At 42.3% G+C, this 16,836-nt stretch overlaps 2 protein-coding genes across 5 annotated transcripts in view; both read right to left on the reverse strand.

Annotated features, from left to right (window-relative positions):
* Positions 1 to 16,836, reverse strand: part of LOC131239626 (probable acyl-activating enzyme 16, chloroplastic) — a 127,608-nt gene that overhangs the window by 17,673 nt on the left and 93,099 nt on the right. For 3 of the 4 annotated variants that reach the window (XM_058237426.1, XM_058237427.1, XM_058237425.1), the window contains 2 exons: positions 15,489 to 15,622; positions 15,193 to 15,338 (listed from right to left, as the gene is read on the reverse strand). In XM_058237426.1, coding sequence (XP_058093409.1) covers positions 15,193 to 15,338; positions 15,489 to 15,622 — 280 coding nt within the window. The remainder of the gene's footprint in view (positions 1 to 15,192; positions 15,339 to 15,488; positions 15,623 to 16,836) is intronic. The other variant, XM_058237428.1, reaches the window with a different exon arrangement.
* Positions 2,425 to 3,991, reverse strand: LOC131239628 (uncharacterized). The gene is made up of 2 exons (XM_058237429.1): positions 3,705 to 3,991; positions 2,425 to 3,393 (listed from the first exon to the last, which is right to left on the reverse strand). The coding sequence occupies exons 1-2, from the start codon at positions 3,942 to 3,944 to the stop codon at positions 3,295 to 3,297; spliced, it is 339 nt and encodes a 112-aa protein (XP_058093412.1). The 5' UTR covers positions 3,945 to 3,991; the 3' UTR covers positions 2,425 to 3,294.

The following is a 16,836-nucleotide window of genomic DNA, read 5'->3' on the forward strand; positions in this document are numbered from 1 at the left end:
TTGGGCGGTTGTCCATTGTTTCTAATATTGTGGCCCACTTGATGATTGCATCAGCCTGACTCTTGGGGCGTCCAACTATTAGACTCTTTTTTGCAAGTTTTGCATGTCCTAGGGTTAATGTTCTTTCATCTTGTCAATCATAGGGATAATGCGACTGCTATGTTGCAAGACTTGCACTGGTTTGGCAATGAAATGGAAACCAAAATATGCTATGAGCACAATCAAATTATTGTCTGTTGCCCCAGGACACACAGGCACAGGCACGCACCCACACACACACATTCACCACAAAAGGTAGTAGAAAAAGATTTGATGAGGATAGATAAGAATATTGAGAGAGAAGGAGGAGGAGAGTTTGGGAGAGATGATTTGTGTTAGGCTTGCATGCCCTAACACATAATATTTTATTATGAAAAAGCATATAGTACACTGCAGGGGAATAGGGAAGTGTGCACATGCACTTACACTAAAAGGACACACTATAAATATAATACACTAGCATTCTCTATACTCCCCCTCAAGTTGGAGCATAGATGTTGATCATGCCCAACTTGTCACGAATACGATGAAGAGCATCTCGACTCAAGGATTTTGTAAGAACATCAGCAAGTTGATCCCCAGATTGAACAAAAGGAGTGACAATTTCCTTAGAAGCAACTTTCTCCCGAATAAAGTGACAGTCAACCTCAATATGCTTGGTTCGCTCGTGGAAAACTGGGTTACGAGCAATACGGATGGCCGCTTGATTGTCACGGTGAAGAGGAATAGGACCCGAAGGAGGATAGCCAAGTTCTTCAAGAAGATTGCGAAGCCACACAAGTTCACATGTCGCATGAGCCATAGCACGATATTCAGCTTCAGCCGAGGACCGGGCAACAACTGGCTGCTTTTTGCTCTTCCAGGTTATAAGATTGCCACCTAGGAAGGTACAGAAGCCGGATGTAGAGCGGCGATCAAAAGTACTACCTGCACAATCAGCATCGGAATAGTCAGAAAGATGAAGATGACCATGCAACTGAAAGCGGAGGCCAAGACCCAGGACTAATTTTAAATACCGAAGTATACGGTAGACAACCGTGAGATGGGAAGTACAGGAAGCTTGCATGAATTGGCTAACAACCCCCACCGCAAATGAGAGATCTGGGTGAGTAATAGTCAGGTAAATAAGCCGGCCTACAAGTCGTCGATACATCTCGGGATCAGTAAGGAGAGGACCATCATCTGGTCGAAGCTTCTGTGAAGTATCCATAGGAGTGGTAGCAGGCTTGCACCCTAACATGCCGGTCTCCATGAGAAGATTGAGCGCATATTTTCGTTGTGACAAGACCAATTTGGATGATGAGCGAGCAACTTCAATTCCGAGGAAGTAACGAAGAGGACCAAGATCCTTGATTTCAAACTTGGTCTTCAAAAAATCTTTGACCTCCCTCATTCCAGCAGAATCACTACCGGACAAAACAATATCATCCACATAGACAATGAGAACTATGATGCCCGTCGATCGACGATATATAAACAGAGAATGATCGGCATGACTACGAACAAAGCTGAACTCCAAGAGAGCCTGACTAAATTTTTCGAACCATGCACGTGGGGATTGTTTGAATCTATAAAGAGCCTTCTTCAACTGACATACAAATGCAGGGTTGTGAAAAGCAACAAAGCCAAGAGGTTGATGCATGTAAACTTCCTCTGCAAGATCCCCAGGGAAAAATGCATTCTTAACATCAAGTTGAAACAAGGGCCACGATAAATTAACGGCCAAGGAGATCACAACACGAATCGAATTAAGCTTAGCCACTGGAGAGAATGTCTCGAAGTAATCTACACCATGAGTCTGTAACCCGTAGCAACAAGACAGGCTTTATAGCGATCAATGGAGCCGTCTGGAAGAAACTTCATCGTATAAACCCATCGACAGCCAACACGCTTATGGCCTACAGGAAGTGGCACAAGATCCCAAGTATGATTCTTCTCAAGAGTAGACATTTCTTCCATCATCGCCTTTGTCCAATCAGGACTTTGAAGAGCATATGAGAGAGATCGAGGAATAGTCTATGATGAAAGGGAAGCCGCAAACGACTGAAAAGACGGTGAAAGATGATCATATGAAACGAAATTACTAATGGGGTGTTGAGTACAAGATCGTGACCCTTTGCGCAAGGCAATGGGAAGATCTAAACTCGAGTTAGGAGAGTCACCTGAACCAACATCCAAAGTAAGCGGAAGGGTAGATGACTAAGCTTGTGAAGATTTATCTCGACGCTGATACACCCGCAGAGGCTTAGGCTCAACCATATCACCAACAGGATGCTGAATAGAGGGGAGAGGAGTTTTCCCATGATCATTAGTGGAAAGAGGATAACAGTTATACTCCCCCTGACGCGCAAGAGGATCACAGAGGGATCTGCCTGGAGAGGAGAAAAAAGAAAGATCCTCAAAGAAGGTGACATCGGCAGAGACATATTTCTTGCGAGTCAATGAGTCAAAACATTTATAACATTTCTGACTCCGAGTATACCCTATAAAGACACATTTAATCGCCCTGGGACTAAGTTTATCATTACTCACATCCAAAATTTGAACAAAGCATGTACAACCAAAAACTTTAGGTGGTAGAGGAAATGGGTTATCATGAGGATACAAAATAGTAAATGAAGATTTATAAGACAGAATACGTGAGGGTATACGATTAATAAGAAAAGTAGCAGTTAAAAGAGCATCACCCCAAAAATGTTTGGGTAGATGCATACCAAGTAGAAGGGTGCGAGCAACGTCAAGAAGATGACGATTCTTTCGTTCTGCAATACCATTTTGTTGAGGAGTGCGAGCACATGACGTCCTAGATAAAATACCACGTTCCTGCAAGAAGGACAGAAAGGCAGTAGACATGTATTCTCCCCCATTATCAGAATGGAGGGATTTGATGGAACAATGAAATTGAGTGCACACTTCATGATAAAACACTTTAAATGCATCAAATACTTCACTTTTAGATTTCAAAAGATAAATCCAAGTCATGCGGGAATAATCATCAATAAAGGTAACAAAATATCTAAATCCAAAAGTCGAGGTAACCGGAGCTGGTCCCCAAACATCCGAGTGAACCTAGAAGAAAAGGTTGAGATTTCCTCCCAGAAGAGCTAGGAGGAAACGTAGCACGATGATGTTTAGACAATTCACAAATATCACAGCATAATGGTTTAGTGACAGGTAAGGAGGGAAATAAAAGTCTCAATCTAGCAATGGATGGGTGGCCTAAGCGGCAATGCCACCGAGTCATGGACTCTTGATCTAGAGAAAGGGTACTAGAAGGGGCAACAGGTGTATCATCGAGAAGATAAACGCCTCCTCGCTCATGCCCCCACCAATCACTCTCTTCGTCTGTAGGTCCTGAAACAAACAATAAGAAGGAAAGAAGGTGATGGAACAATTGAGTGATTTAGTAAGAGAGCTAACAGACAATAACTTTAATGGAAAACGAGGCACATGCAATACGGAGGACAAAGACAAGGAAGAAGAGAGAGGGATGGAACCAATCCCAGAGATGGGAGATTGGGTTCCATCTGCGTCTGTGACATACTGAGTGAGAGAAGAAGAAGAAGAATAAGAAGAAAAGAATTGCAACTTACCAGTCATATGGGAGGAAGCTCCAGAGTCAATGACCCAGGAGGTAGGAGAGGATGACGCAAGAAGGGCAGTACCTGACTGGGCCGAAGCTGCGTGAGAAGGCTCAGGAATATCCCGAATGTGAAGCCGCATAAGGGCATCATATGCCGCCCGAGAAATAATAAGAGACTCCCCTGAACTAGACTGCTCAGCTGTCGGGGTGGAAGACTGTGTCTCAACAGAAGCAGCGGCATACGTAGGACGACCATGTAGCTGCCAGCAATAATCAATAGTGTGATTATTTCCACCGCAATGTGAACAAATGCGGGAACCATCACGTCCTCGTCCACGTCCACCACGACCACGAAGACTACGGCCGCCGCGACTGCGATCTAAATCGCGGCCTCTACCACGACCACCAAAACTAAAAATGCGGCCTGAGCTCAAGGATGGTACCCTAAGACCAAGGGAGTACTGATCGCCAACAAGATGTGCCGAACGCTCGGGTGACACAAATGAATGAGAAGGAAGAGTAGAGATCATAGCACGCTGACACATGGCATAGACTGTCGTCAATGGGGGAAGAGGATCCTGCATAACAACCTGATCGCGAACGTGAAGATAATCAGAACTCAACCCAGCGAGGAACTGCATGATACGAGTATCATCCCGTTGCTTATGAGCATGTTCATGATCCTCTTTACATTTGGAAGGAAGAGGCTGATACATATCCAACTCATCCCACATACCCCGAAGCATCGAATAGTAGTCTTTTAAGGATCTGGAGTTTTGTTGAAACCGACCAATTTCTTGAATAAGCTGGAATACCCGTGAAAAATTCTGAGATTCCGAGAACATATCATGAAGCGTATCCCAAATGCCTTTAGCCGAGGATAAAAACATCACTGAGTGGCTAATCGAGGAATCCATACTATTCAACAACCATGCAATAACTTGATAATTCTCTTTTGTCCAAGACTTGTAGGTAACATCTGTAGAGTTTGGGGGATCATCCAAAATATACGACAACTTGTCACGGGCTCCTAAAAATACTTTTACAGATTGTGCCCATTGAAGATAGTTGTCACCATTCAACTTAGTGGAGGTAATCTGCAAGGGGTTAGATTCAAGAGACCCTATGCCAAGAGATGAGGGCCCTTTGTCAGCCATAATAGAGTCCAAGAGAAATAAACCTATGCCAAGAGACCCCCTATGCCAAGAAAGATTGATTCAAACAACTCTATCTCACTCAATCCTTCAACATAACAAGAGATAAACCTCAAACAAATATCAATCATCCAAAATACCATGAAACGCAGTCAAATAGGGCCCGACCCAGCCGCACGCCCGTTTGAGGTTAAAAACCTCTCAAACATTGATCTTAAGTAAAAAATCCACCATGGATAGCTTGGGAGGAAGATTTCGGTCCATCTTGAGCAAAGAAACCGAAGAAAAGCTTACCGATTTGAGGTAGATCGAAGAAAAACGGAATCTGGAACCGATTTTCGAATTTCTCTATTTCGCCCAAAATACCATGAAATGAGGTCCAATAAATTCTGAAAAAATCATGACAAATCTTCTAAAATCAAGATCTATCAAACCCCTAAACTTTTAGCTCAAACAGAGCCCATGCGTCCGTACAACGCTGACGTCAGCCTTACGGCTGCTGACGTCAGCAAGGTGACGTGTCGCCTCTCAACCTGTTGGATGCGGAATGCCTTGAACTTGCTCTGATACCAAGTAGAAAAAGATTTGATGAGGATAGATAAGAATATTGAGAGAGAAGGAGGAGGAGAGTTTGGGAGAGATGATTTGTGTTAGGCTTGCATGCCCTAACACATAATATTTTATTATGAAAAAGCATATAGTACACTGCAGGGGAATAGGGAAGTGTGCACATGCACTTACACTAAAAGGACACATTATAAATATAATACACTAGCATTCTCTATAAAGGTTACATCTCATGTTAGTGCCCGATAGCTCTTCTTGGAACTGTAGCTACAAACTAGGGTTGTTTGGATCATAAACAAAAGTTAATTTCTCCCTGACAATCGAGTAAACAGATGACAAGGAAAAGATACCACCCATTCCTCCACCAGGATTTTATCTCTATTCCATATTTTGATAATGCCACCTATTGGACCAAGGTCGACAAGGATGGGGGCACCAAGCATGGGGAGTTGCGCATATTAGGGTGATGTGACTTGAGTTTTCTTGTGGCTTTTTTTTTTGGATCAGGGCCAGACATGGGGAGCTACACATGATGAACATAATGGATTTTAGACACATCACAGTGGGCCCCAAAAAACCATGGTGTAAGCTAGTATTACGGACGCAAACTGGTCGGTATTGCCTTGACTTGGCCGAGTCAACTAGTACAGGGGGATACATGATGCAGGGCAGGACGTGTTGAGGTCGAGCACCGTCTTCCTCAGGGGATAACTATTCCGAATCCTTGGAACTTCCCTAGACTCCTCACAGAGATACCTCGAATCCAAGAGGAAAATAAGAAAATAGAATAATTTCTAGAAATTCGTAATAAATTGATTGATTATTAAAAGCGAGCTTACAACCTCTTAAATAATAACATAAACCCTAGGAAGAAGTTTCAGAATCATACTATAACTAAAACTCCTAGATATTGTGACTAACTATAAATAGTAAACTTACTATTTATAGACAGTCGTGATTCCTACTAGTCATCAGGTTTTCGGCCAAAAGTAGTAAGCGTCCTATTTGGCCCAACCATGTGATTCTCCTAATTATTCTAAGCACTTTTCATGTTTAACGCAACTTCTAAAGCCCAACGGATGAAGAGTTATAATCAAACTAAAACTTACTGTAAATAGTAAAAATGAGGAGATTCAACTGTCGATCTGATGGTATTTCACAAATTCGGCGAGCGCAACCTGGCGTAGCAGGGTTGGGTGGCTAAAGTAGCTCGTCCTACCCCAAAATCATATATGGCACATCAGATAACTCATTCTAGTTTGTGAGATACACCCATTTTAAGCTTCTGATGGTCCGGATCACTTCTACCTCTGATAGGGACTTTTCTGGTCCATCTTGGCCATGAAACTGTCCGCGACCAGCTCTACATCAATACAAGTCAAACCCTGTACCTGTGTTTGGGAAGGATGTACCTAATCACCCATGACCAAAACTCGTATGTATTAGGCAATATGTGCCAATTTCGACCAATACTTTAAACCTTGATACTAGTAGACTGATGATTTCCCTTAACGCCATATAAAGTAGTCTACAAGGAATACGGGGCATCACGAGTCCTCTCTATGGGCTGGATCTCAAGATCTACATTCCATAATGACTCGACTTGAAATTGCTAATGCTTGAATCAACTGGCCAAACAAAATTTTGTTTTCACTTGGCTTGAGATTCAAATAAATCTTGAAATACTTGATCGACTGAAAAGGGATGGGGGAAAGTCTTATCAGATAAGGAAAAAGGCTTCTTGAGATAAAACCAAACATTCACATCCTATCTTATGACTCGCATATGTCAACTTATGTCGAGTCCGGTTCAAATCTAAGAGCAATTCCATTGACAACAACCAGCGAACTCTCTCAAAGTTGTCCTTTACCATCGTTCACCCACGGCTTTCTAATGTAGTGTTCGCAACATTTACATCAAATTCTCATCAAATAAATTTTTAGACATCCTCCAAGTTGGCATACATCTGCAACTACTTTTTTTTTAGCACATGCACTCACACACCCGCACAGTCACACCACAATGGGTGCTAGAACCCATGACCTTGTGTTGAAACCCTTGTGAGTCTACCACTGAGCCATAGGGTCGCAGGCTACTACTTGTTACTTGAACAGATCACATGAATGCAACCACAACATGTTTTACTTCTTTGGTGTTTCTTAATTTTCGAGCTTAGCTTAGAAGCTCCTATTAACATTCTGGCACATCCACTCTAAATGATTCACCACAATTCATGGGGATCACCTAGCAGGAAGATGCACTTGTTGTTTTTGATGTCTTAAATCAATTCAGAAACAGGTCTGTCGATGCCATTGAGATTAGTTTCGTTGCCATTGAAACTTAAATTCGATGCCATTGAGACCCATTGAAGTGCAATCGAGAAAATTCGATTTTCCATGTTTTGTCTCTGGACTGTTTTGGTGTGTGTTTGATGCTATCGTAGTGGGGTTCAATGCCATCGACGGTCTGTCGATGACATCGAGACCCATCGAACGTATGCACAAATTTTACGTATCTGTGGAATTTGTCTCTGATTTTGTTTGGGATTCTTCCCATGGCTGTAATGATATAGGACAATTTAACCACTTGCTCTAAAAAGCTCGAACTGTTAGAGTGTGGCGAATTAATCCCTTTATCTCATAGCCCAGGACCCACATCGCATGGGTTAGGACCTCGGCCGAACCACCTTCGTGGGCTCCAAATGACATGGGCCGCCCACCCTGAGTGTGTCCTCGCATCCCATAGGCTACCCCACTCAAGCACGGTGTGAAATGCGCATTAATCACCCCCGGTAAGGAGTCTCTAACACGAGACCTCTCCTGTGGGCCCCAAATCACATGGGTCACCCACCCCGAGTGTGTCCCCACATCTCACGGGCTACCCCACTCGAGCCCAGTGTGAAAATGCCCTTGCATTAATCACCCCGGTGAGGAGTCAAACACGAGACCTCCCACTCTGATACCAATTTGATGCAGGACAATTAACCACTTGCTCTAAAAGCTTGAACTGTTAGAGTATGGCAAATTAATCCCTTTATCTCATAGCCCAGGCCCCACATCACATGGGTTAGGACCTCAGCCGAACCCCCTTCGTGGGCCCTAAATCACATGGGCCGCCCACCCCGAGTGTGTCCCCACATCTCACGGGCTACCCCACTCAAGCCCGGTGTGAAACGCGCATTAATCACCCTTGGTGAGGAGTCTCAAACATGAGACCTTCCCCGTGGGCCCAAAATCACATGGGTCACCCACCCCGAGTATGTCCCGGCATCCCACGGGTTACCCCACTCGAGCCCGGTGTGAAAATGCCCCTGCATTATATACATATGGGTGAAAATCGAAAATAGGAGATACAAGAGCTTTTCTAATTCGTTCCTAGGGTTTCAAGGGTGTAGCTTGGGGTGATTCAAGGCTTGTTTGAATCGGGTATTCTCTCTACTCTTATAATTTTCTGCTTTCATAGTGATTTTTTGTTGCTTTGTGCCGTGGTTTTTTTTTTTTCCAAAAGGGTTTTTCCACCGTAAAATCTGTGTGTTTGTTTTGTGCTTGCTTGGTGCAATTGGATTACTTCACTTGATTCATCTCTATGTGCTTCCATGGTCCCCCAACAAGTGGTATCAGAGCTTAACGTTGGGGCGCAGACTTGAATCCGAAAGTGAGTATCAATGATTGCCAATCCTAAGTATGATGTTGAAAAGTACTCCAGGAAAAACAATTTTGAATTATGGAAGGTCATGATGATTGGCCTATTTGTTCAACAAGGATTGGATGAGGTCCTTTAGAAGCGATTTGAATCTATGGAAGATGATGAATGGAATAAACTGGATAAGAAAGCTAGAACCTCCATCCAATTGTGCCTAACGGATGGCGTTTTCTACAATGTCATGAGAGAAAATTACGGCAAGTTTATGGGCGAAGTTAGAGGATATGTATGCGAAGAAATCCTTTGAAAATCGCCTATACATGAAGTTGCAGTTGTTCAATCTTAAGATGGCAGAGGGAGAGATGTCGAGGCCCACATTAGCAACTTTAATAAGATGATTTGCAAATTTTGGATATGGAGAAAACGGTTGGGGATGAAGATAAAGCATGTATCATGTTAAATTCTCTCGGCTTCGTATGAGTCTTGCAAAGACATGTTGTGTGTCAGTAAAACGTCACTTAGTGTTAATACCGTGATCTCAGCCCTTAAGGAAAGGCGATGAGAAAGAAAAATGGTAACATAGGGGCCTCTACCGACACATTGTTTACGAGGGGCGGTATTTTGAGTGATACATTGGATTTTCTCGATCGAGATCCAAATCCAAGGGCAATGACAATGGTAAATTGAAGTACTAGAATTGTGGGATGACGGGGTGATGCAGGACATGAAATTCAAATATGATGTGCAAGATTTTCAGGCTTTAGATCACATTAGTTCAGAAACAATTACACAAAATTCCATATCCCATACAAAAGTTCAAGCATTCAATCAAGGGGAATCTATGTAGGCCCAGGCCTACACAAGCTAGGGTTGGATCAATCAAAATTATAGACCAAACAATAATCAAAGGAGGGTAAATTCATCCACACATGCACAGAAATAATTCCCCAATCTAAGGGGTTCACAGATTTCAATTTAGGGAACCCTAAGGTTGAAGAAAGGGCATAAAATTGAGAATTTGAGTAATTTAGGGTTAGGGTTAGAGATTTGGGGTGAAAGAGAGGAGAGAGACGAACCAGAGAAGTGTCACACACATGGACAGGGGTGAAGGCCCGGTCGCAAGTGCGCTGGAGGTGTCCTGCATGTGTGTGGGGGCCCACCAATCAGAAAACAGCCAACTTGGCCCTGGTCGACCAGGGGAGAGCTACAAAACCTCCAAATTTCAGCCTGATCCGATGCACGATCTGTGCGTGGTGCTCCGCCGAAGTTTCATCCCTCCTGCAGGGCCAAATTCTGGAAATCTGTTGTACAGAGAAAAACTGTTGCAATAGAGGATGAATTTGAAGCGTTGATGATTATAGGAGGAGAAATATGGATGGTAGAAGGTGGGGGTGAATCGGGATAGGTGTGGCTTCGCACCATGATAGTCAGCCCTTCGAGGAAGGGAGGGTTTCACACCCAATTGAATCTCCACAACTTAGAAATTTAGAGCAGAAAAACGCAGAAATTTTATTAATCTTCAATAATAAAAAAGACTACAAGGGGTGCCCAGTTATAATAAAACCCTATACCCCAAAACTCGCGCCATGTGCGTAACCTATTACTTGGAGACGAAGTAATCAAAATTAACAACTAATCAAAGCAATCTAAACCGTCCATGATATTCCTAATAAGAATAATAGGTAAAATCCAAAGTACTAGATTAATTAGAATAGTAAGCCACAATCATGAGAACCCATGGTAGGATTCGCATGACTATCGAGTCCACTCCAATGAACAAAAATGCAATCCTCTAACTAGGAGGCCCTCCCTGGACGTCCTCATTGATCCAGATCGATGGTAGGACCCTCCTCCTTGCATACGTGCATAGGGGGGAGTGCGTGTGCGCGTGATGTCCCCATCACGAGGCACATGAAAAAGGATTGTACAAATCTTAAAGCTAAGAAAGAGAACCCAGATGCTTCTTCCAGGGAGGCCAACACTGCCACATCTGATGAATGTACAAGCAGAAGTGATGTGTTGTCAATGTTTATGATCAGACACTTATACGATGATCGTAGGGACGAGTGGATTCTGGATACTGGAGCATCATATCACATGACTCCTCATCGAGGTTGGTTTACCAGTTACAGGGAGTACGATGGTGGCCAGGTATTTATGAGCAATGATAACGCCAGTAATGTTTCGGGCGTTGGTACAGTGCGCATCAATATGTTTGATGGGATGGAGCGTGCTTTGACTGAGGTGAGGCACGTTCCTGATATGAAGAAGAGTTTAATATTTCTTGGTGCACTCGAGGTGATTAGGTGCAGATTCACTAGATTTAATGGTGTCCTTAAGGTTTCAAAAGGGGCCTCATAGTTATGAAAGCACAGAGGCATAAAAATCTTTATAGGTTGATCGGGAGCACGCTATCAGGTGGAGCTGCAATGCCTATAGCAGATTCCACGTCTGCACGTATGTGGCATGCACGTCTGGGCCACATGAGCGACCGATGTATGAAGGTACTTTCTGATCGTTGTTTAATTTTAGTTTTTAAAAGTTTTGATTTAAATATATGCGAGCATTGTATATATGGTAAACAATTTAGGTTATCTTTTAAATCTGGAAAACATGAATATAAGGGTGTTCTTGATTATGTGCATTCTAATATATGGGGGCCGTCACCCGTGGTTTCCGCTGGAGGGTTGTCATGGTTTGTCCCATTCATTGACGACTAATCCAAGAACGTATGGGTTTATTTCATGAAAAATAAATCCAATGTTTTCACCAATTTCAAGCAATGGAAAGCGATAGTGGAAAAGCAGTCTGGGCGAAAGGTGAAAGTATTAAGGACAAATTATGGCAGTGAATTTACTTCAACTGAATATAACCAATTCTACAAGGATGAAGGGATCAGAAGGCAAAACACAGTGCGCCACACGCCCGAGCAAACGGTGGCTGAGCGGATGAATCGGACTCTCTTAGAGAGAGCTCGATGCGTGATAATGTTGGGTTAGGCAAGGACCTATGGACTGAGGCCGTTAACATAACTTGTTCTTTGGTGAATCGGTCCCCTTTTAGGGCAACTGATTGCAAAATTCCAGAGGAAGTGTGGAGTGGTCAAAAGATAGACTACTCAGGATTGTGTGTGTTTAGTTATGAAGCTTACTCTCATGTACTGTCAGTTGAGAGAGATAAGCTAGACCAAAGAGCCAAAAAGTACATCTTTGTTGGTTATGGTGGTAGTGTGATAGGGTACAGGTTGTACGATCGGGTTACACATAAAATCATCATTAGTCGTGACATCAAATTCGACGAAGGATCCTTATTCCGTAAGGACGAGCAAGAGGAACCAGAAATGCTGATGGTGGACGTTCAGGTTGACACGGGTGATACTTAGGCTAATACAGATATGCAAACAGAGGTACAAGAGTAGGTGGAGCAACCACCTGTGAGAAGGAATTTGTTGAGGGATCGTTGGTTGCTGGCAAAATATATGGATGACTCAAATATCGAATATGCCCTCATTATTGATGAGGGGGACCCGTCTACTCTTTAAAAGGCTCTTGATGAGCCTGATGTAGAAAAGTGGAAAGCAGCAATAGATGATGAGATTGACTCTTTGTACAAGAACGAGAGATGGGAGTTGTTGGAGCTTTCAATCGGCCGTAAAGTAATCGGGTGTAAGTGGATCTTCAAGAAGAAATATGATAAATACAAGGCAAGGTTGGTAGTGAAGGGTTGCGCTCAGAGAGAAGGAACCAACTTTACAGATATATTCGCGCCGGTTGTAAAGCAAGTATTTATCAGATTCGTGCTGGCACTGATTGCCTATTACGATTGGAATTGACTTCACAGAGATATTCACACCGGTTGTAAAGCAAGTATCTATCAGATTCATGCTGGCATTGGTTGCCCAATACGATCTCGAGCTGGAACAGATGGACATGAAGATTGCATTCCTGCATAGGGAATTGGAAGAGCAGATCTACATGAAGCGACCAGAAGGCTATGAAGTACAAGTGGCAAAGAACAAAGTTTGCAAGTTAAAAAGGTCGTTATACGGCCTGAAACAATCGCCTAGGCAATGGTATAAAATGTTTGATTTTTTCATGGTGAGTCAGAAGTTCACTAAGAGTGAATATGATCATTGTGTCTATTACAAAACATTGAATGATAGGTTCATTATCCTGGTATTGTATATTGATGACCTGCTGATCGCCAGTCATAACATGTCTGAAATCAATTTACTGAAGATTCAGTTATCAAGGACATTCGAGATGAAAGATCTGGGGGTTGCTAAGAAGGTTCTCGGCATTGATATACACAGGCAGGAAGGGGAGTAGGCTTTGGTTATCACAGGCATAATACGTTGAGAAAGTATTGATCAAGTATGGGATGGACAAGACAAAGTCGATTAGCGTTTCCCACACGGCTCACTTCAAGCTAACTTCAAACAATGTCCAAAATAAGATGAAGAAAAGCAAGATATGTCTCATGTACCTTATTCAAATGCTATAGGCAATTTGATGTATGCCATGGTCTGTACTAGACTGGATATTTCACATGAGGTTGGTGTTGTGGAAAGCAACACTGGGAAGCAGTGAAATGGCTACTTTGATACATTCGAGGTACAAAGGATTACATCTTAACTTTTGAGAAAATAGAAGCCAAGTTAGTTGGGTATGCGAATTTAGATTACGCGGGCAGTGTGGATTCTAGAAGGTCGACTTTAGGTTACTCGTTTATGCTAGTGAGTGGAGTGATCAGTTGGATGTCAAAGCTTTAGTCTGTGGTGACTCTTTCCACAACTGAAACAAAGTATATGATAGTGACAGAGGCATTTAAGGAAGGTGTTTGGTTGAGAGGCATGATAAATTAGTTAGGGCTTCAACAGGAGGCCGTGTCGGTTAATTGTGACAGCGAGAGCGCTATCAATTTGGCTAAAAACTCAGTTTATCACTCACGTACTAAACATATTGATGTTCTCCACCATTTTATCCAACAGGTGCTCAAGGAAGGAAGAGTGACTCGAGAAAAGATTCACACCAGCGTGAATCCGATAGACATGCTCACCAAGGTGGTTCTCGCAGAAAAGTTCAAGTTCTGTGCAACTTCTCTGGGCTTGGCGAAAGCATAAAAGGAGGACGAAGTATGCACGGGAAGCAATGATGGAACTATGATGCAAGGTAGAGCTGAGAGAAGAGGACAAGAAGCTACAAGATTAAAGATCGAAGACATGATGGAGATTGTTGTTTTTGATGTCTCAAATCAATTCAGAAACAGGGTCTGTCGATGCCATCGAGCACTGTTCGATGCCATCGAATAGCTGCTCGATCCCATCGAGAGATTCGAAATTACTCCAGTTGGTTGCTGGACTATTTAGGCACCTATTCGATGACATCGAGACCCATCGAAGTACAGTCGAGAAAATCCAATTTTCCATGTTTTGTCTCTGGACTGTTTTGGTGTTAGTTCGATGCCATCGTGGGGTGCGATGCCATTGATAGTCTGTTGATGACATCGAGACCCATCAAAGGTCCCATCGAACGTATGCGTAGATTTTACACAGACCTACGTATCTGCGGAATTTGTTTCCGATTTTGTTTGGGATTCTTCCCATGGCTATAAATATGGGTGGAAACTGGAAATAGGTGATACAGGAGCTTTTCCAATTCATTCCTAGGGTTTCATGGGTGTAGCTTGGGGTGATTCGAGGTTTGTTTGAATTGGGTATTCTCTCTCTTCTTGTAATTTTCTGCTTTCATAGTGAGATTTTCTGTCGCTTTGTGCTGTGGTTTTTTCCTGAAAGGGTTTTTTGACATTAAAATCGGTGTGTTTGTATTGTGCTTGCTTGGTGCGATTGGATTACTTTACTTGATTGATCTGTGTGCTTTCATGGTCCCCCAACAACACTCACATATGTAGGCAAACTATTAAAAACAATAGAAACTCTAACAACTACGACTAAACCGTAAGGGGATAATATGAGTTAGAGATCAAATCATTCAGTTTTTACATTTCTTTAGTCAGTTTTCACATTTCATCAGTCAGTTTTACATCTCTTTAATCATATATATAAGAAAAAAAAAACATTTAAATAGTAAATCACCTTCACATTTAGATAAAGATCAACCATGGAGAGGCAAAATTTACAAAGAATTTCTTATTAGTTCTATGCAAAAATTTGTATCATAGATGAAGTGGAACACAAATGGGCCTTACCAAGTCTTTAGTTCGTCATATAACAGATTGATCGTTTTTTCATTACTAAGTTCAGAGACATCACCCTCTAAAATGGACAACTTCTTTGCTGCTAGCAAAATCTCATCCTTGTTTGGAACAATTAGAGCACCAAGACGTCGTTGATCCTGCAGGACAAAAAGATGCCATAAGAATCTCATCAACAGAAACAATGTCAGATATAAAATGCCTAAATCCTAAAAATTAAAAGACTCAAGAATATTATCAGAAGATTATAAAATGTTAATTCTTCCTAAATGAAAGGTGTTTAAACCTACCTGGCCAATGACAACAATTTGTTGAATTAGACTACTCCTCATGGCAGCTTCCTCAAGTTCTGATGGTTCAACATTTTCACCTAGATTTTTTGTAGAAGTTGATAATAGAGTCAAATGTAGGAAATGTTGACAATCTGTAGGATGTGAATAACATAAATTAACAACATAATAGGAACTTTCCATAAGTTTGTGACTGGGTAAGCACAGGGAAACCACTGCTATAACTAATCACTGAAATCGCATCATCATGATCATTTCATCTTAGCCTTTTTCTCAGCAATTTGGGGTTGGCTTTTAAATGGTTGATTGGCAGAAGTTTAGAATCTGGTGCCCATCAGACATCAGCCTTCCCCTTTTACCCAGTCCCAAGGAATTTGCCATGACAAGGGCTCCCATTAATACCTCATATGCTAGCATGGCTCCACCCAGTAGTGATCCCCAGACCAACTATTACAAGCACATCGAAAGCAAGGTACGTTCATGGAGGGACAGTTGCCACACAAACCGCTAAGCATAGACCAAAAGTGGAGAGGGCATGCTCAACTAGTTGGCTGCAGGGATAGCAGAGAAGCCACCGATACATGTTTACCAAACACCACTCACATGCCAACACAACCATGCCCAACAGTGCACTTTAGCCTAATCAATGAACTCACTTAAATGTAATTATATCCTTCTCAAAAACTTGTAGGAATTTCAAAAAAAAAAAAAGAAAAAAGAAAAAACAGATGGATGAATGGCAAAACAAGGAAGATAGCATTCAGAATGAATGCATTTGAGGGAATTTAGGAGTAGCACCAATAGGTAATAAGATGAGGGGAAGTAGACTTATGATTGTCCAATCATGTGCAATGTAGAGTGAGTTGGTACAAGTTGAAGCCTTTTAAAGGGCAAGGAGAAAGTTCAAAAGGGCATGGGTGGAGGCAGTAAGAAAAGACTTGATAGCCTATTGTCTAACTGAAGTTAGGGCCCTTGATAGAGCAGAAATGGCGGAAAAGGATTCATGTGGTCAACCCCAATTAGTTTGGAGAAGGCTTAGATTATGACGATGATGCATTTTAGTTGTAATGTCTGTAAAGACGTGAAACTAAAAGTGAATCTGTGACTATCCTGATAATATATACGCATGTCATGGATGAGGAAAAGACTAAATGCCAATTATTATTTTTATGGCAGTACAAATTAAAAGATGTAGTGGAGAGACCGCTAGTGGTTAGACAAGCGAGTTCCCAATTACTGGAGGCTTGCATCAAGGGTCGGCATTGAGCCCATACCATTTTGCATTGGTTATGGACGAGATGATGACATAGTTTTGATTGACAAGATGAGAGAAGGTGTAAACACAAAG

Source organism: Magnolia sinica, chromosome 3 (assembly GCF_029962835.1).
Source record: "Magnolia sinica isolate HGM2019 chromosome 3, MsV1, whole genome shotgun sequence".
NCBI classification, from domain to species: Eukaryota; Viridiplantae; Streptophyta; class Magnoliopsida; order Magnoliales; family Magnoliaceae; genus Magnolia; species Magnolia sinica.